Below are 20,351 nucleotides of genomic sequence, written 5' to 3'. Positions count from 1 at the left end.
CTTGTTGCTTTCTTCTTTCGATTCAGTAATACTTTTAGACTCATGTCTCTTTGGAAGTGCATGCTCTTTTGGGCTTCCCACCTTTCAGTCCTTTGAGGTAGACCAGGCCAGGAAGCCCCCAACACAAGAAATATTAGAACTCAATTTTATAGCTACGGATTATACTAGCAGAATCTTGAAAATGTTTCCTCTTCATTCCCTCTGGCACCAAAGAGCATCAAGGCAGGGCAGCCTTGAGGTTCTTTCTCACCCCTTCCTGTTTTCCTGGGGCAAATGTATGATTTCTTAATGGCTGCCTCGGCCGTCTCTATGCCTTCCAGTGGTCAATGTGGATTCGTTCAACCAACGATCATCTTATTAAATCTCATCCTTTCTTACAAAAGAGGCTGTGTCTTTTTGGGGGTGGGGAGGCATCCACTCAGCCAAACGGATGCCATGCCACGATGCCCTCACCAGGCAGAAGAGAAGGGGGAGACAGCCCTGACTTCTTGGAGGAGGGGGACATGGAATGAGCAGAATATACCGGAGGGTTGAGTCAGAATTCAGGACTTCCCATGAAGCTTTCCATGCTGGGTCCAGGAAGCGGGTCCTTCTTGGTGAAAAGGCAGTGCCTGCTGGGTATTTCACCATCTCTTTCATGTCCTTCAGCTCCACTCCAGATCTTTCTTCTGAGCCTTCCCCTTTCTGGGGTGCAGGCCCCACCAGATTGTCTGCAAAGGGGTTGAAAACCCCACAGTTCCTTCTTATCTCAGTTTCCTCCCCAGAGAGGGCACCCCAAAGATAGTGGGTACAGCCATGCAAATGTCCAGAGAAGCCGGGCATGAGAGCTATGAAAAAAATATCTGCTTGAGAACTGGGGATGCAAATGAGTGTCACATAGAAACCCCCTCCCTGGCCCCTGTGGTGTTTGAGAGCCCCCATCCCAGTCGACTCCAAGGCCCAATAAACCCAAGAGCCCAGGAACCGGCCATTTCCTTCTGGGGCCATCCCACAGCTCTCTCTTGTGGGATCCCCAAACTGAATGGACCCCGTATCCCCTCTTGAGGTGTGCCACAATAATAAGAGCCAAGGTGGGGGTGGGGTGAGCCAGGTTGTAGCAGACCCCTTCTCACCCGGCCAGGACTGCAGCAGCATCCACCCCACTCTACATAGAGTGACAGTGGTCCCTGGCCCAGTCATTGGGGGAGGGTGGCTTCCAATATCTTCTCTTGTGGCCACATCTCATCTCTGAAAGGCTCTGCTGGGCCACAGGGGCCCCCTCAGACAAAATGCTTGCATCTAAAGGACCCTGTGTGTCCTTTAGGATTGGAGTGGAAGACCTCAAAGGTCCGTTTCAGCTCTATTCTGATGGAGTGATTGAAAGCCAACTTGGGCAGTAGACCTGCAGGATTTTGAGGCCAGGGAGATTTCCCCCCCTCCCCCAGTGAGCAGATATGCCCAGTCAGGTAGGCTGCCAACTGTGTTTATTGGATTTTGAAGGTAGTTCAACTCTGGAGAACAAGTTCCTAACCTTAAAAGATGTTGGAAAGCAGGAGGAACATTGACCTTGAGAAGATCGGACAGCCTGTGATGCTCTAGCCTGGATACTTGATCTGACCAGGGGCTGGACTAGATGGCCTCAAGAGACCCTTCCAGTTCCAAGAGTCCCCAATTCTACCATCAGGAGCTCTTCTGCTCTGCTTGTCTGTCCCCTACCTGTGGGCCACCCCATCTGCAATCAGTCAATCAGAAGAGAGTTGGAAGGGAACCAACTGGTCTTCTAGTCCAGCCCTGCTCAAGCAGGAGATCCTAGACGAGTGATGGCTAACCTTTTCTGGACGAGTGCCCAGAGCGCGTGCATGCATCTGTGCCCAATCCCCCAAAATGCAATGAATGAATAATGTTATTAATTTTAATTATGAGCATTTGTTATTGATAATAATTATTCATATTGATTTTTAACATTAGTTATTAATAGTTATTAATATTAATAATTATTTAAGTTAAAGAGTAAAAAATAATTAAATAAATAATAATCATTCTACTAAGATTAGTTATTAATAATTATTCTTATTGATTACTAACATTAGTTATTACTAATAATTTATTTATGGATATTAATTAAAAGCGAAACGCCTTCCAAAAAACCCCAAAGTCCAGTTGCCTCTTGGAAAAGCACCTTTCGGATGAATATTAATTATTAGCATTAGTTACTAATAATTAATAACATTACTTCCTTATTAATATTAATAACTAATTAATGAAATAATTAATCACTGTTTCACTGGTTTTTCTCTGAGCTAGGAAGTTTCTCCTTAGTTCCAGGTTGCTTCTCTCCTTGCTTAGTTTCCATCCGTTGCTTCTTCTCCTGCCCTCGGGTGCTTTGGAGAATAGATTGACCCCCCCCTCTTCTTTGGGGGCAGCCCCTCAAATATTGGAACGATGCTATCTGGTTTGCCACACACAAACCAGCCACCGGTGATGGCGAAACTTTTAGAGACCGAGTGCCCGAACTGCAAGTTTCACGCACATGCACACAGACACACGCAGCGGAGTCCCGAAGACCAGCTGGCTGGCAGGAGGCGGGGCATCACAACACTGGCAGCTCTGCAAGAGGCGAGATCTTTTTCTTTCGCAAGCTTCTGTTTCGTCGTTTCCCTGCAAACGACAGCGAGAAATGCCACAGAGAAACGTGGTGGAGCTGAGCTGGGGCAACGGCCTGTGTGCCCACAGAGAGGGCTCCGAGTGCCACCTCTGGAAGTGTGCCATAGGTTCTCCATCACCGCATCCTTCTTTTCTCTAGACTGGCCAAACCCAAATGCTGCAAACCAGTCATAGGTTTCAAAAATGTTTGCTACCGGTTCGGTGGGTGTGTCTAGGTGGGAGGGGCATGTGACTGAGTGAGCATGCCTGATTTGATGTCACTCACGCCCACCTCCACTCAGTCACATGACCCCCCCACCCCACCCAGCCACGTCCACAGGAAAAGGTAGGAAAATTTTTGGAATTTCTATCTATCTACTCCCGCCCTCCCTTCGCCAGTTGCCCCTATTTCTCCTCCTTTAGTGGCCCCGGACCTAGCCCTGCTTCTTCCCCCACCACCGCCTCTTTGTTCGGGCTGCTTACCTTCCACGGTGGCTAGTCCAGAGTCCGGAAGGCAAGCTGACTGGACTTTTTTGCAGCCCTCAGACAGCCGCCACTGCTGGAAAGTGGCTGGCAAAGAAGCCTCCCAGGCCACCAAAAAGTGCCGGAAGTCGCAGAAAAAGCTGCTGCCATTGCCACCATGTTCATCATACATGCGCATCCCATTGGACTTGCAAGGCAATAGAATGCACATGTGCAAAAAACATGGTGGCGATGAACATGGCTGGCAGGGTGAGCAAGCAGCGATAGGGGGACCGGTTCGGGTGTGTGGCCAGCTGGCCATCACTACCGGTTTGGCGACCTTGGCCAAATTTCCACCAACGGTTCATGTGTGAACCAGCTGAATATCACCTCTGCTGCAACCGTTCTTCATATGTTTTACTCTCCAGGCCTTTGATCATCTCATTTGCTCTTCTCTGCACTTTTTCCAACGTCTCAACATCTTTTTTTAAATGCTGTGATGAAAACTGGATGCCGCATTCCAGGTGTGGCCTTACTAAGGTTTTACAAAGTGGTACTAACCCTTCCTGTGATTTTGGTTCTATGCCTCTGTTGATGCAACCGAGGATCGTCTTAGCTTTTACGGCTGCCTTGTGTTTAAGGGATCGTCCGCTAGGACTCCGAGGTCCATCTCCCTGTTTCTGAGCCGGGTTTGGCCTACTCTGTGTTTGTACTGCTCTGAAAGCCTTCATGTGTCTCCGTCCTTGGCTTTTTCCAAGGTCAGCCAGACCACCTGGCTTTTCTCCTCCCCTGAGAGCAACTCCAAAAGAGAACGTTGAAAACGAATTAGAAAGCTGCAGCAGTTTCTAGAAATCTTCAGCTGATCCTGGAAACCAAAATTAGAGCTGGATGTTATTTAGGGAAGCTGGCTTGTCCGAGGGGTCAGCAAACAGGTGCTACGTCTGTGGGACAAACACGGCTTCCCTGCCATGGGGCAGCAGAGAAATGGGTCAGTATGGAGGAATCCTGCGGTTCCGTAAAACTAGATATTTGTTCTTTTTTGGATCTTCTGAGCTTCTCTGAGAACTTTGACACTGAACGTCCTCAAGAGCTGGCAAAGTTTCTAAGTACTCTTCGGCTCACACACACACACACACACACACACACACAGAGAGACAGACAGACACACACACACACACACACACACACACACCTTGTGGACCATGTGATTTCACTCCCCTGCACTCTTTGACAGTGTAATTGACCCTTCTGCAGGAGATGGTGATAGATTGATGAATGGATATACTGACGGATGTAAAGGAAACCCCAGAAGACTTAGAGAGATGCCGTCTTGCAGCCAAGAATTTTTGGCTACTTCCACTGGTCATTAAATTGTTGGACTCTGTTCCCATCGCCAGCAGTTAAAAGGACGGAGAGATCGAGCAGAGAAGCAGCGAAGGAGAGCAACAGATCCACCCTCTGCTGGGGTTTCCTGATCCTTCCAAACAGGTGAGATCCCTCCCCACAGGCATGAGACCCCCAAGTTAGGGGCAGCCGAGGAGAGTGGGGCAAGGGAAGATCTTCTTCTGGGCCTCTGGTGGGAATTAGGACAAGGAGCTTCTCCTTTGACCCGAGGGTGAATGCTCCTTCCTTTCTGGGGGACACTAATGGTTGAGTGGGAGAGCTGAGACCCTCCTCTGAAGAAAGGCAAGCAGAGAAGGGAGGAGGGAGGGAGGAGGAGATGACAGCTGAGATCCTAACTTTAGGAATGGGACAGGCTGAATGTGGTCAGGATCACTGTTTTCCTTGTTGGAAAGGCACCTGGAGGCAGGAGGGAGTGGAAGGGAATGGCAGGTGACTTAGCAATAGGTGTGACACAGAAGCAGCTATGTTGTTGGGGGGGAGGCGATATCCCAGATCATTTGGGGAAGGGGCTTGCTCCTTTTCTGAAGTTTCTGAGGAGTTCTGTCCAGGCAGAGCTAGAATCGGGGAGCAGGGAAGGGAGACCTTTTTCTAAAGCTCCCCTTGCCCTTAGGACTCCCAATCCCATCTCCCCCCTCCACCCAAGTCCTCCCCCAGGAACAGTTTGAAGACCCCTGGAGGGATCAGGGTTTGCCCTCCTTGCAAGGGGGATGGGAGGAAGAATGGTAGGAATTGGGGCTTCGCTCTCCTTCCTCCTTCCTAGACAGCCTCTTGTGGGTGGACAGGGGATGGGGAGGGGGCTTGGCTGAAGGGGGCATCCCATCCAGGAAGGGGAAAGGAGGAAGTTTGCAGGTGTGTACATGCTTGTGCCTGTGAGTGCATTCTTTGGGGGGGGGTTATTCCCCCCAATAAAAAAATATTAAGAGATGCTCAGTCTTGATTTTAGGGTCAGGAAAGGACTACCCTCTCCAGCCCCCCTCCCAAAAATCCTGAACACTAAAACTGGGGCAGCCTTTTCCCTATGGAGAAGCAGAGTCCCAACCTTGTCTCGCCCTCTCCTGGTGAAGAGAGGAACTGCATCAATCCATCAGAATAGAGGGACCTTGGTGATCTTCTAGTTCAGACAAATAACTGTTCAGCCTCTGCTTAAAAATCTCCAGTGATGGAACTTCTGGTGGCCAGCAGTTCCACTGGTTAATTGTCTCCCCTGTTAGGAAAGTTCTCCTTCATTCCAGGTTGCTTCTCCCCTGGATTAGTTTCCATCCCTTGTTTCTCGTCCAGCCTTTGGGTGCTTTGGAAAACAAGTGGACCCCCTCTTCTTTGGGGCAGCCCCTCAAATACTGGAAGGCTGCTATCATGTCACCCCTAGTCCTTCTTTTCTCTAGACTGGCCATAAACAATTCCTTCATTTTTCGTATGTTTTAGTCTTCAGGGCTTTGATCATCTTAGTTGCTCAACTGTGACGCTAGCGCGAGTGGGGATGTGTACGCTCACGGAGACGATAGTGCCCGTGTGATGCTATGATCCTAGCACGAGAGGGGGGAGTGTGCACTCCCAGCAACTCTAGAGCCCACACGACTCTCATGTCATCACTAGTGCTGGCACGATGGAATGCTAGTGCCATTAGTGGGTTTCAAACCCCGTTGCTACCGGTTCGCTTGTGGGTGCGCACGCGCTTGTAGGCGCACACAACACTTCTGTGCATGTGTAGAAGCTTCTGTGCATGCGCAGAGACATCCAGGCGGGTGGGTGGAGCTTCCTGCCACCGTTACCGGTTTGCCCAATCCGGGGCGAACCGGTAGCAACCTACCACTGGGTAGCCCAATTGAGGGGGTTGTGCTCCTGGCAACTCAACATGGCATCTCTGGTGCCCGCATGTCCAATGCCAACAGAGATCGGGGAACTCTGGAGTAAAGTGAGTTGGCTACTGCATGAGGCAATCTGAGCTATGATTGGTTGCCTTGAGTGAAAAGGGGGTGTCATGCCGCAACATATAACTTTTATACACCGTTGTTGCTCTCTAGCCCCATCTAGTGGCCGGAGGGACAATATGCCCTAACATACAATCTGTATATACTGTTGTTGCCCTCTAGCCCCATCTACTGGCTGAAGAGACAAAATATCAAGTACATTGTTTGAAGCTGACCCAACCCATTTTACCTGTCACTCTCTCAAACCAAGTGCACGCTGGGAAGCCAGACTCCATTTCCTTTAGCATTTCGGGAAGGCAGGAGCACAAAGAAGAATCCATCTTAATCTGCGGCATGTGGTCATCCAAGGACAAACCCACATCCCACACACAGAGCATCCCTGGTGAGATTTAAATTGCTTGTATTTATTAATTATTATTGAATTGAATTTATTAAATTTTTATATTTTTATGTTCAGCAGTAACTTAATGCTGTCTATCTTGTACTTGGTTCTTATTGTATGTATCCCTATTTTTCTCATTTTCATCATATCCTGTTCTTCCAATAAAGCATTCAGATCTACGCACAAAGTCTGTTTTATTGGAGGATAGGTGGGTTTAGCTGCATGCCAAGTTGCACACAGACTAACGTGTAGTAAGGACAGAAAGTGGGGGGTTCCTTGTTTCCCACCATTATGCTCAGTGTGTCCTGTATGGCAGTGGTCCCCAGCCCCCGGGTGTGGATCAATACCGGTCCACAGCCTAATAACAACTAGTCTGCAAAAGTGAGCAAAGTTTCATCTGTGCGTTTGCGGAAACTAGGCAGCGTGTGAAACCATCCTCCTACACACTCTCCCCTGGTCCATGGAAAAATTGTCTTCCATGAAAATGGTCCCCAGTGCCCCAAAATCAGAGATTACTGCTGTCTGCTCTATGAGATTTACTTCATAATGTTCCTGCTGTGTTGATTTACCAAACGATACTCCTGGTTGCCTCTCTTATTTACCGACGTGATATTCATTTACACGAAACCACGTTCAGTGTCAGTGTCTCTGACTCCATTTGGACACCAGCGGTGCAATTCCCTGACAGAAATCGCCTTCCCCAAACTCTTTACAGGAGTGGTCTTTGGCCCATGAACCCAACGGCCCTTTCTTGGAACTGCTTTCAGTGTTGGAGAGGGGGGAGGGGCTCAACACATAGAGACAACTGTCAGTCATGGCCTCCTATGGATGGTTTTTGTCTCTTGCAGGTCAGTAGAAGAGTCAGCGACACACAGGAACTGAGCATGGCCCAGAGAGAAGATGCCATTGAGACCCCAGCCCTGGGCCGCCCCTTCCAGCTGGGGATGCTTTATGACTGTCACAAGGATGCCCTCATCCCAGGTAGGAGCTGGAGGAGAGGTTGATGGGTCTCAGGAGGGAAGGCAGGAAGGAGATGGGCACTGCCAGAGATGCGCAGGCTCAGCCTAGGGACTGAGTTCAGCTCCTGGGCACATGGCCTACTAGTAGCAGCTAACTAAGTAGGAGCTGCTAGCTGGGAATGCACATCCATCCCTTGGCCAGCCACAGAGCACGGCCAACCTTGCCTACCAATCAGAGGGTAGGTTTCCAAACCAAAGTCTGTGAAATGATTTGGAAAATGGTTGAAAAAAGCAAAAACCAGAGGGCTGAGGGGTGTTATTCTCAGGTTATGGTCCTGGTGCTTTTCTCAGGGGGGAAAAGGCCCGGAGAGAGAAGAAGCCTCTGAGCCCCTGATGAAAGACATGGTTCCTCCAGGGAGCTTGGAGATCTTTCTGGCAATCAAGAGGTTTATAAAAATTACTTTTAATCTCTACTCTGTCAAAAGCCTCTGGACTTTGTGGTATTTTGCAAAATGGGAAGGAAGCTTCTCTGGGGATGGCTGGATAGAACAAATGAAGGAAACTTCTAAGGGAAATGATGTCTCCTTTCTCCCACCTCTCTGGAGGTCCTCTATCCAGCTTCAGGTGTTTGGAAGATGGTGTTCAATTCATGTCCATGTTTCCTTCTGTTCCATGCAGGAGTCACCCTTTGGGACTACAGCTCTCTTCAGAAGGACCTGACCATCAAGCCTCAGCCCAAGACAGAATCTGAAATCATTGTTTCTGACAGCATAGATGATAAAGCCTCTGCCCTGGACATCTCAGCCTCCCTCAAGGCCAGTTTCCTGGGTGGGCTGGTTGAAGTGGGAGGGTCAGCCAAGTATCTTCATGACACCAAGAAGTCCAAGCAACAGGCCAGAGTCACCGTTCAGTACAAAACCACCACCAAGTATGAACAGCTGACAATGAGCCACCTAGGAATCCAGAATGTCTCTTACCCAGCTGTCTTTGAGCAGGGCACAGCCACCCATGTGGTCACTGCCATCCTCTACGGAGCCCAGGCCTTCTTTGTCTTTGACCGAGAAGTTTCTTCAACAGAGACAGTGAAACATATTCAAGGAAGTCTCCAGCTTACAGTCCAGAAGCTGATATCCATCACAGGAGAAGCAGAGATCAAACTGACTGAGAAGGAGAAAGAGAATGCTCTGAAGTTTAGTTGCAAGTTCCATGGAGACTTTTCTTTGGAGAAAAATCCAGTGACTTTGCAAGATGCCATCACAGCTTATGAAACTCTCCCAAAATTGTTAGGGGAACACGGGGAGAATGCTGTGCCTATGAGGGTCTGGCTCTACCCACTGACCAAACTGGACACCAGAGCAGCTAAGATAGTCCGTGAGATCAGCCTAATGTTGATCTTTGATGCTGAAAAGATCTTGGAGGAACTCAATGAAATCCAGATGCAAAGCAACGATCTAGCCAAGAATCCCATCGCTGAGACCTTCCCTGAGATCAAGAGGAAGATCCAGCAGTTCAAGGATCTGTGCAAGCAACACAGGCAGATTTTCCAGAAACAGCTGGCCAGAATGTTGCCTTCCATCCGGGGAGGAAGAAAGGAGGAAGGGACCCTGGGGGACATCTTGATCTCCATTAAAGAGTCACCCTTCAATGGCCAAAGACTCTGTGAATTTCTAGACAGCAAGAAAAGAGAAATTAACTTTATCAAATCTTATCTGACCATTTTAAATAATATAGAAGTTATCTCATCTCAGAATAAGTTGGAAGAAATCGTTCTTGACCCCCAGAATGTATATGTGGTCTCCTTTATATTCACCTCTTTACATAAAAAGGAGCCATTTCTGTTGAGCTTACAGAAGTGGCTTCAGGAGCAATTCTCGCAAGAATCAGCTAAGTCCACAAAGTCAGGGCAGGAGGAAGACACAGCCTGGTTTGAGGACAAGGAGAGGACCCGCAATGCTCGCCGAGCTGCCAAATCCATCAAAGACTTTTTCAGTATCAATCAATCCAATGAGAAGGTCCGCATTGTTGTGGCCTCACTCCCAGATCTGGCCACACCAGGAGCCTCAATGTACCTTTATGAAGATGGAGAGCTGGTCAGCAAGAATTTTGAGTTGCCCTCAAAACCTCTCCCTTTCCTCATAACTGAACTGAGACACAACAGCATTCAACTGAAGTTTCAACCAGCTGAATATGGAAAGTCTACAATCACCAACTATCTGGTAGAGTACAAGATTGCAGGGGAAGAAAACTGGAAGACCGTGAGGACAGAGGACACCAGGGAGATGTTTCTGCTGAAAGATTTGCTTCCAAACACAGAGTACCGGTTCCAATATGCTGCTTGTTGCAAGCCAGGCCTTACTATATCCAGTGTCCTGAGCCCACCCATAAAGACCCTTCCCACCAGTCCTCCTGAGAAATTAAGAATGGTCACTGCAGCACCTTCTGTCATCTCTGTGGCCTGGATGAGTCCCAGCATCATTGCCTCTGGAGTTGTGGTCATAGAGTATAAATTGGAGTACAGAATGGTGGAGGTTGAATATGGAAATGACCAATGGATTGAAAAAAGGACTGGGAATAAAACAGAATTTTACAGCATTGAAGGCCTTAGGCCCCAGACGGCATACAGAATACGGGTGTCAGCCGTGTGTGACAATGGGGTTCTGAGTGTCCCCAGCAAGGAGATGAAGGTCTCCACAATACTGGAGAAAGAAAGTGCAGACAAGGTAGCACACCAGTTCCTTCAGAAAAGCTACCTGGTGGAGGACAAACAGCCATTAGTGTTTGCCCTTCATCTGGAGAAAATCTCCTCAGATGCCTCCACCTCCTGTCTCGGTTACCAGCTTGGAAAGAAGAATCCAGAAGTGCCCAATAAAGTGATCCTTATAATGGGAGCAACAGGATGTGGGAAAACCACTCTCATCAACGGGATGATCAATTATATCCTGGGTGTCCAATGCAGAGATAATTTCAGATTCAAACTCATTCATGAAACCACCCAGAAAAGCGGAGCTGGAAGCAGGACGTCTGAAGTCACAGCCTACGTGGTGAACCATCAGAAGGGTTTCCGAATTCCCTATTCTCTCACAATAATTGATACTCCAGTATTTGGAGGCACAAGAGATGCAGAGCAAGACAAATTGGTGGAGAAACAGCTGCTGGAGTTTTTCTCCACCCCAGGGGGCATTGACCACGTGGATGCCATCTGCTTGGTGGCCCAGGCCTTCCTTGCCCATTCAATTCATGCCCAGAAATGCATCTTTGATTCCATGCTCTCCATGTTGGGAAAAGACGTGAAGGATAACATCCAACTCCTGATCAGCTTTGCAGATGAGGGGACCCCACCTGTCCTGGAGGCCCTCAGAGAGGCTGACTTGTCGTGTGCTCAGAATGACTTGGGAACCCCTCTGCACTTCAAGTTCAACCATTCTGCTCTTTTTGTTAACCAAGAAAATGGAAGAAGCCATAATGCTGCTGGAGAAATGTTCTGGAAAATGAGCACTGAGAGCATGAAGGATTTCTTTGACTGGTTAAAGATATTGGAAACCAAAAGTTTAACCTTGACCATGGAGGTCCTCAAGAAACGTCAGGAGCTGGAAGCCGCTCTTAGAAGACCTCCCCCTCCTAAGATTGAGCAAGTGCACCCAAATAGTTTCCAGATCAGTATTGCTCCAGTAGCCATCGGGAAACCTTCAGTCTCCAGGTACCAGGTGGAATATCGGATTACAGGAGATAATTGGAAAAGTCTCGATGCAAAGAACCCTAAGGATCAATTCACCCTGGAAGATGTCCACCTAAATCTTCAGTACCAATTCCGATGTGCAGCTGTGACTCCAGTAGGGCTCAGTCAATGGAGTGAGGCGATCACTTGCATCTGTCCTACGGGGAGGCCTGCTGAGGTAACTTGACACCTTCCTTGGAAGAGGGAGGAGGAGGAGGAGGTGGAGGAAAATTAGAATAACCTGATACCAGTTGTGGGTACTCCACCTCTGGAGATATTTAAGAAAAGACTGGGTAGTTTCTTGTCTGAAATGATATAGGGCATTGGTGGCTAACCTTTCTTTGCTCAGGTGCCGAAAGTGCACACGTACGATAGCATGCACGCCCGGCCATGCCCAGACCCATGATGCAATGCCTCCCATGCACCCTGCCCCACAATGCATATGTTAAGTTGGGTGAATGAGGACGCAGCAAGCCAGAGTAGTTCATGACAACAGCCCTTTATTATATGGTGAGACTCCAGCAACTCAACCTGGGAGCCAGCTCCCTTTATATACCTTACAACAGTAGTGGTCAGCCAATCAGCTGAGGGTCAGTTAATTCAAACTTCCCGCCAAACAAACCTATTTACATAACACTCCTCCCCTCCCAGAAGTCACTTGGGGTGTTATTTACATACAAAGTCTCTCAGGTGACTAGGGTGTGTACGAGTCCTATTTGACCTGCGCAGTTCAGTCGGAGGGGCGGCATCGAGCAGGTCGGAGGGACTTTCTGTTTCTCCCTGCTCCGCCAATGAGGCCTCCGGGACCTCCTCGTGGGCGGCGACTTCTCCGGCTGTTTGGACTACCTCGATAGGGCGGCGCTGGATACCAGAATCCTCAGCTAAGTCCTCCGCTCTACTCGGGCTTGTGTTTTGTGCTTCTGGCTGGTAGTCATGGTCAGAGATGGGGTCATCTAACTTGTCGTCGGTGTCTGTGGTTACCCGTTTTCTTAGCTGGTCAATGTATCTGTGCCAAACTCTCCCGTCCCCCATATCTACCCTGTATGATTTGGGCCCCGTGATTTCTGTGATTGTCCCGGCTTCCCAGAGTGGGCCCTGTCCATAGTTTCTAGCATGAACCGGTGTTCCTATGGTGAATTCTCTAAGCTTCCTCTCCCCCCCCCTTGAAAACTTCTGGAGAGTAATTGGGGTTGAGCCTATCTAGTATTCCTCGGAGTTTCCGTCCCATTAATAGTTCCGCTGGGCTTCGGCCCGTGGCTGTACAGGGTGTGGAGTGCTGCGCTATTAAAAACTTATCTATCCTTTCCTGCCAGTCTCCGGGGCTTAAGCGTGAAAGGGCCTCCTTTGCTGACCTTACAAATCTCTCTGCCTGTCCGTTACTGGCCGGATGAAACGGGGCTGAAAGGACATGTCTGATCCCTAGTCCTGCTAAATAGCCCTCGAATTGTGTCGCGGTGAATTGTGGCCCGTTATCTGACACTAGGATGTCCGGTAACCCATGGGTGGCGAATAACTGTCTCAGCTCCCTGATGGTTGTGTCGGTGGTAGTGGCCTTCATTAGCTTAATCTCCAACCATTTGGAGAATGCGTCTACAACGACCATGAAGGTCTGTCCATGAAATGGGCCTGCAAAATCAATGTGTATCCTGGACCAGGGTCCCTGGGGCCTTTCCCACTCCCTTACGGGCGCCGTTGGTGGATCTGATCTGGACTCTTGGCAGGGCTGGCATCTCCCCACCCACTCGGTAATATCTGTGTCCATGCTGGGCCACCAGTCGTAGCTCCTGGCTAGCCCCTTCATTCTTACAATCCCAGGGTGCCCCTCATGCAACAATGTTAAAACCTTTTCCCGTAAACGTAAAGGAATAACAACCCGATCGCCCCATAGCAAACACCCCCCTTGCATTGTCAGCTCGTCCTGTTTTCCCGCGAACGGTTTAAATTCCCCGCTCCCAATCTTTTCCGGCCACCCCCTCATGACCCAACTTGCAACTGTCCAGATCATGTGGTCTTTGGTTGAGGCTCTGGCAACCTCGGCTGATGTTATGGGCCCAGAGTCCAAAACGTCTATCAGCAGGATGGGGATGCCTGGTGTGGGGTCTTCTAGGCCGTCAGGTAGTGGGCATCGGCTGAGTGCGTCCGCATTGCCCATGTCCGCCCCTGGTCGATGTACCAGGCGATAGGAGTATGCTGCGAGGAAGATGGCCCAGCGTGTCATGCTGGGCGATAGTGCTGCCGGGGTTGGTCGATCTCCCGCGAGGAGACCCAGGAGCGGTCGATGGTCGGTGATTAGTTCAAAGTCCCTCCCGAACAAGTACTCGTGGAATTTCTTTACTCCTGAAACGGCGGCGAGGGCCTCTTTGTCGAGCTGGCTATAATTTCGCTTGGCGCTTGATAGAGTCCGGGAGTAGTACGCAATGGGCGCCTCTAGGCCATTCGGGAGTCTGTGGCTCAGGACGGCTCCCACCCCAAACGGGGACGCGTCACATGCTAGAACAAGGGGAAGCGTTGCATTGTATTGTATTAAAAAGCTTTCAGCTGATAACAGTTTTTTGATGCCGGCGAATGCCCTGTCTTCAGCCTTCCCCCATTTCCATGTGGCTTTCTTGGTTAACAGTCTATGTAGGGGTTCTGCCACTGTTGCCTTGTCTTTAAGGAAGATGGCATAAAAGTTTAATAGTCCCAGGAAGGCCTTTAACTCTGCCTTGTCTTTGGGGGTGGGTGCTTCTCTGATTGCCCTGATCTTGCTTTCTGTGGGGTGTATGCTGGTGCCATCTACCCTGTACCCTAGGAATTCGACTGAGGGAACTGCGATCATGCATTTATTTCATTTTACTCTGAGTCCTGCGTCCCTGAATTTCCTTAGGACTCCCCTCAGTCTTTCTCTTAATTGCTGCTCATTGTCGGCGGTAATGAGCACGTCATCAAAATAGGGCACCACCCCGGGGATCCCTTGTAGTAGCCGCTCCATGGTACTTTGGAAAAGTCCGGGGGCTACGCTTACTCCGAATTGCAAGCGGGTGCACTTGAAGGCCCCTCTGTGGGTTACGATAGTCTGTGCCTCTGCGGTAGCGCCATCTACCGGCAGTTGCTGGTACGCCTGCGCAAGGTCGAGTTTTGCGAAGATCTTGCCGGGGCCCAGGGAATGCAACAAATGGTGAACGATGGGCACTGGATAGGCGCTTTGCTGCAGGGCCTTATTAATTGTGCATTTGTAATCAGCGCATATGCGCACTGATCTGTCCGGCTTTACCAGCGTAACAATTGGGGTCTCCCATTTGGCGTGGTCGACTGGAACAAGCACCCCTTGTTTGATTAATTTGTCCAGTTCAATGTCAATTTTGGGCTTCAGGGCGAACGGTACCCGCCTAGGCTTTAAGCGGATGGGCGCAATATTGGGGTTGAGGTTAAACGAAATCGGGGTCCCCACATACTTGCCCAGCCTTTCGTCGAACACGTCCTGGAACTCCTGCATCAGGTCTTCCTTCAGGGTGCTCCTAACGTTTCTCACTCCGGTGAATCCCATGCCTAGGGCTCTAAACCAATCCATGCCCAGGAGGCTTGGGAGGTTGTCGCTGACTATGGTGAGGGGCAGTTTCTCGGTAAACTCCCCGTACTGAACTTGGAACTCGCCTTTTCCTTCGACGGGTATGCGGTTCCCCTGGTAGTCCTTCAATCTGCGTTGCTGTGGCTGGAGCTGTCGCTTGCGTGCGCTGGGGATGATTTTCTTTAGGGATTCCCACGACATGATGGATATCGGTGATCCCGTGTTGATCTCCATCTGGCACTCCCGTCCCTCGATCTCGACCGTGGTGTAGGTCTTTTCTCCAGGCGAGGTGCAGGTCTCTGCGATGCAGATGGTGTAGGCCCCAGCGTCTTCAAATTTCGCGCCCTTCCGGTTTCCGCCATCTCTGTTGGGCCTTCAGTGTGGTGCCGGCTCTGATTGGAAGGGTTGGCCACGTGGTTTGTAGCTCTGGTGTGCCTTGGATCTGCAGACCCGAGCGATGTGGCCCCTTTTTTCACAGGAACGGCAAATGGCATCCCTGAACTTCCAGTTTTGTCGTGAGCGGGACCCTCCGCAGCTGGCGCATCCGTCTCTGGGCTCCCTGCGGGCTGTGCGGGACTGCTCGGTGCGGTAGACCTCTTCTTCAGACTCCCCTTCGCTCGCGGAGCTCGTGGCCTCTCGGTGCACTGGTGCCGTCTTTTGCGTTGTTCTGGTTAAGTGGGAGCTCTTTAGTCTCTCTGCAGCCTTTGTTGACGACTCTTGTGCCCTGGCCTCGTCTAACGCGATGAGTAGGGTCAGGTTTGACCTCGCAAGCAGCCTTCGCTGGAGTCGGCTATCTCTCACTCCGCAAATTAGTTGCTCTAGGAACATCTCATCCAGGTCTCGGTACTCACATTGGGTTGTGGCCTTACGCAGGGCAGCGATGTACTCGCTGATCAATTCGCCCTCCTGCTGTAGCCGTTGCCGGAAATCATAGCGTTGGACGTACTTCGATGGCGTTGGTGCATAGTGGTCTTTCAGCAGGGTCTGTAGCGTCGACCAGGAAATGTTGTGGACCGAATTCGGCTCCAACAATGCTTCGGCTGTGTCGAAGACCCTTGGCCCGCAGTGGGTCAGGAACAGGGCTTTCTTCCTAACGTCCGGTAGCCCTTGCATGTTGTTTGCCACCATGAAGCACTCGAACCGAGACATGTAGGATCCCCACTTCTCTTCCTTGGGGTCGAAAGGCGCTGGCGGGGTGTAGGCAGACATCGTTGCGGGGATTCTCCTGTGCTCCGCTCGCTCGCCTGGCTGGATTCGGTTGCGGTCTCAGGTCCCCTCTCCGAACGTGGCTTCAGCTCTCCTCTGCTTCTGGCCTCAAAATCCCACCTTCGTCGCCAATGTTAAGTTGGGTGAATGAGGACACAGCAAGCCAGAGTAGTTCGTGACAACAGCCCTTTATTATATGGTGAGACTCCAGCAACTCAACCTGGGAGCCAGCTCCCTTTATATACCTTACAACAGTAGTGGTCAGCCAATCAGCTGAGGGTCAGTTAATTCAAACTTCCCGCCAAACAAACCTATTTACATAACAGCATACGTTTACCACCTGCCCCCCCCACACTCCCCTGCCCCCCCCCCTGCCGTGCATGCACACACAACCCTCCCCCATGCCCCGTTTTGGGCCTAGCAGGCCTCCTTGAAGCCTCCAGAGGCGAAAAGAGGCTTTTCTGGAGCCTGGAGAGGGCAAAAACGGCCTCCCCCGACCCTCTGGAGGCCTTCTGGAGGCTGGAAACAGCCTGTTTCCAGACTTCCGGGAGGCCTGTTTTTCACCCTCCCAGAGCCTCTGTGCGAGCCCAGTACTTACCTGGCATCCAAAATGGGTGCATGGAGATTCCTGGGAGGGGAGGGGTGGTGAAAATCAGCTGGGGCATGCATGGTGGAGGTGACCTAGGGCAATGGCTCGCGTGCCACCAATGGTGCTCAGTGTGCCACCTGTGACATGCGTTGCTATAGGATCGCCATCATGGAAATAGGGTCTCCTGTTTGAGCAGGGGGTTGGACAAGAGGACCCCCGATGTCCCCCACTCCCCACTGAGGGAGAAGAGCCATGGGGCAAGGGAGGTTCCCGAGAGGTTGGCCAGTGTGGCAGTGGGGGACCTGGAGGAAGACAATCTGGGGTGACCCTTGGAGACCATCTGGAGCTGCAGCAGCAGCAACTAAAGCCCCATAGAACAGGGTCTCTTCAAGCATGAGCCGGCTGTGGGGAGCTGCCAGCCACTTCTGACATCAACACCCCCCCATTCGTGAAACTCCCAAAGTGCAGGGTCTCAAGAATGTCCTGCATAAAAAGGGGGTAGCATGGGTGGAAGGATCAGATGGGCAGTGTTGAGGGGATGGCTCATTTTTAACCCCCCCTCCAATTCCTCCATGTGTCTTCTGGGGGAGGGGAGTTCCTGCAACCTCCCTGCAAGGCAGCCTCTCCTTTGACTGACTCTGTTTCTCTTTTCACGCAGAAATCCCGAGTTTTGTGCTGTGCCACTTGTCTGGAAATGGCTGGAAGCATCCGAGGTAAAGTCTTGGCCTCTGGGGTTGGGGTGGGGTGGAAGATACTGTCCTGGGTGGAAGGACAGGCTATGATGGCCATATGCTGTTGACCTGTCCCCTCTTTCTCTCTTCTCTCTTTTGGGTTGCAGGACCTGAACGAAGGATCGTCCTGGTGGGCAAATGGGGAAATGGGAAAAGTGCGACGGGAAACACAATCCTGGGAAGCAAAATCTTTGCGTTTGGGCTGTCATCTCGGTCAGTAACACAAACCTGCCAGAAGGAGGAGACGCAGATGAAGGGCAGGAAGGTTGTGGTTGTTGATACGCCTGGCTTTTTCCATACCTATCGTCCAGACAAGGATACTGCTGCAGAAGTGAGCAAGTGCGTGAAGTTTTGCTGCCCGGGTCCCCATGTCATTCTGCATGTGGCGGATCCTTTGCGTTTCTCCCAGGAGGAGACGGACGTGGCCCAGCAGGTCAAAGAGATTTTTGGCCTTAAAGCCAAGGATTACACGATCCTCTTGTTCACCTGCAAAGATGGCCTGGAAGGTCGATCTCTAGAAAATTTTATATCTTCCAGAGATAAAAAAGTGAAGGAATATATTGCTGAATGCGGGAACCGGTGCCTGGCTTTCAACAACAAGGCAAAAGGAGTGGAACGAGAGGCTCAGGTGGCCGAAATGATGACCATGATTGATGATCTGGTGGAAAAGAACAGATACGCTCCTTGTTACACAGAAGACATGATGAAAGTCAACAAAAGACATGATTTCAGATTGCCTCCCTTTCCATCAGGGACCAGAAAGTCTCTCTAATTCAGCCTCTGCTCCAGTGGTGGGTTGCAGAGGCTCCGCCCACCCACCCAGACGTCTCTGCACATGCACAGAAGTGTTGCGTGCGCGTGCCCACACCCACGAGGGAACCGGTAGCAGCCGAAATTGAAACCGACTACTGCTCTGCTCCCAAGGTGACAGCTCTGCCAAAGGCCACTCTGAAGCTTCAAAAGGCTTTTTTTGCTATTGCAACTATTATATAGCTTCTCAGCTTCCAATGAATTATGGGGGGAGGGAAGAGGGAGATAGAATTTAGGTTTCAGACATGAAGATCCCAGCCATGAGGATCTATAGATACTTTCAAAGACATTATGTAAGGAATGCTCCACTCCTAGTATGGGAAAAGGTTAAAGCCAAAAATTAGCCAGGAAAGGTAAGTGAAAGAAACAATGATAACATGGGCAAATTTTTGGGGGGTATGCTATGGAATTAGATAAATTAGATAGATAAACTTTGGGATAGAAACTGTAATTCACTATGGAGGCAATGATATAACCTAACATATTAGACATTGGTAAAATAGTAAAATATAACGAAATTTTGGATAATGAGGGGAGATTAAAATCCAACCAAGAATTAAAGGAGCAGGGAATAATTATAGACTGATGGCCTATAGACTTATAGACTCCAACTACAATCAAGATACAAAAAAGATTTAGAGGAATTTGGATTTGAACCAAATTTAACATAACTAGACAAATTATTAACAGGCCCAAAAGAGAAATTACTATCTAAAATATATAATTATTAATTAAATTTTGATTTGGAAGAGGAAATTGTAAAGGGGCCAATGATAGCATGGGCCAAAAATGTGGGATGTAATATTGAGTTAGAAGATTGGGAAAAAATTTGGAAGAAAAATTATACATTAACAAAATCTGCTGCATATAAAGAAAACCAGTATAAAATGTTCTATTGGTGGCACTTAGCCCCAACAAGACTTGCAAAAACATACCCCAATCTAAATCCTAATTGCTGGAAATGTAAAAAAGCACAAGGTACCTTTTTCATGTATGGTGGCTTTGCCCAGAAATAAAAAAATACTGGATTAAAATACAAAAATGGTTAAAACTCATCTCTTTCAGTTAGCCGGTCTCTCTTGATTTTATGATTTTATGGTTGATTTTAAATTTTGATATGGATTTTAAATTGACAAATTTTAAACTACGGGCCAAATTTAATTATTTTAAATTTATTTTTAATTGTACTTTATGTATAAATGTTTTATTTTGGCTGTTCACCACCCTGAGTCTGAAAGGAGAAGGGCGGTATAGAAATTTGAATAACAAATAAATAAATAAATAAATAAATAAATAAATAAATAAATAAATAAATAAATAAAATTACGCATTGCCAAATAGAATTGAAGCCTGAACTGTTTCTTCTGGGGATCATTAAAGGAAAATATCCTAAAAAAAATTAATATTTGATCATTCATATTATTACAGCATTGAGAATTGTTACTCGCAGAAGCCTGGAAAATGTCCATTACATCGATAGATTGTGTAATAATCCAGAAAATTTTTTGAATGTGCAGAAATGGACAAACCTACTATAGAATTAAATAATAAGGAAGACTCAGAATATTACTCAACTTGGGAAAACTGGTATCAATGGATAGAAAATAAAAATAGGAAATATAGAGATCAAAATAAAACATAATTTGTGTTTACATATATGTGATCAGGAAGGAATATCTGAGAATATATGAATAGAGTTAAGATTTGTATACTGTTAGAACGATGTTGAATTGTACAACTATCATGGATGTATTTTTGTTACAGATGTATTTGTATTTTAATATTTTAAGTTTTAATAAAGGTTTTTTGAAAATTTAAAAAAAGAAACTATAAATTGACAATGGCAACTACGTACAAGGAAAACCTGTATAAAATGTTCTACAGGTCACATTTGCCACTGGCAAGGCTAGCAAAGATGTTTAAAAACATGTCCGCCAAACGTTGGAAATGCAACCAGATACCGGGCTCGTATTACCATATGTGGTGGACCTGGCCA

General features: G+C 48.7%; 1 protein-coding gene across 2 annotated transcripts; it reads left to right on the top strand.

The window, feature by feature from the left end:
- Positions 1-4,146: 4,146 nt before the first annotated feature.
- On the top strand, positions 4,147-20,351 carry LOC148114438 (uncharacterized). 2 transcript variants are annotated; one of them, XM_087894312.1, is made up of 6 exons: positions 4,147-4,572; positions 6,579-6,798; positions 7,647-7,779; positions 8,436-11,650; positions 17,473-17,527; positions 17,653-20,351. In XM_087894312.1, exons 3-6 carry the CDS (start codon positions 7,683-7,685, stop codon positions 18,315-18,317), a joined length of 4,032 nt encoding a protein of 1,343 aa, XP_087750438.1. In that variant the 5' UTR covers positions 4,147-4,572; positions 6,579-6,798; positions 7,647-7,682; the 3' UTR covers positions 18,318-20,351. The 2 variants fall into 2 exon arrangements, with proteins under 2 accessions (XP_087750438.1, XP_087750439.1); XM_087894313.1 differs by lacking the exons at positions 4,147-4,572; positions 6,579-6,798 and having other exon boundaries at positions 7,639-7,779.

The sequence above is a fragment of the Pantherophis guttatus genome, chromosome 4 (assembly GCF_059756535.1).
Source record: "Pantherophis guttatus breed Tessera chromosome 4, ASM5975653v1, whole genome shotgun sequence".
Classification (NCBI taxonomy): Eukaryota; Metazoa; Chordata; class Lepidosauria; order Squamata; family Colubridae; genus Pantherophis; species Pantherophis guttatus.
Note: the sequence above shows the minus strand (reverse complement) of the source record. Positions and strands in the feature narration are given on the sequence as shown.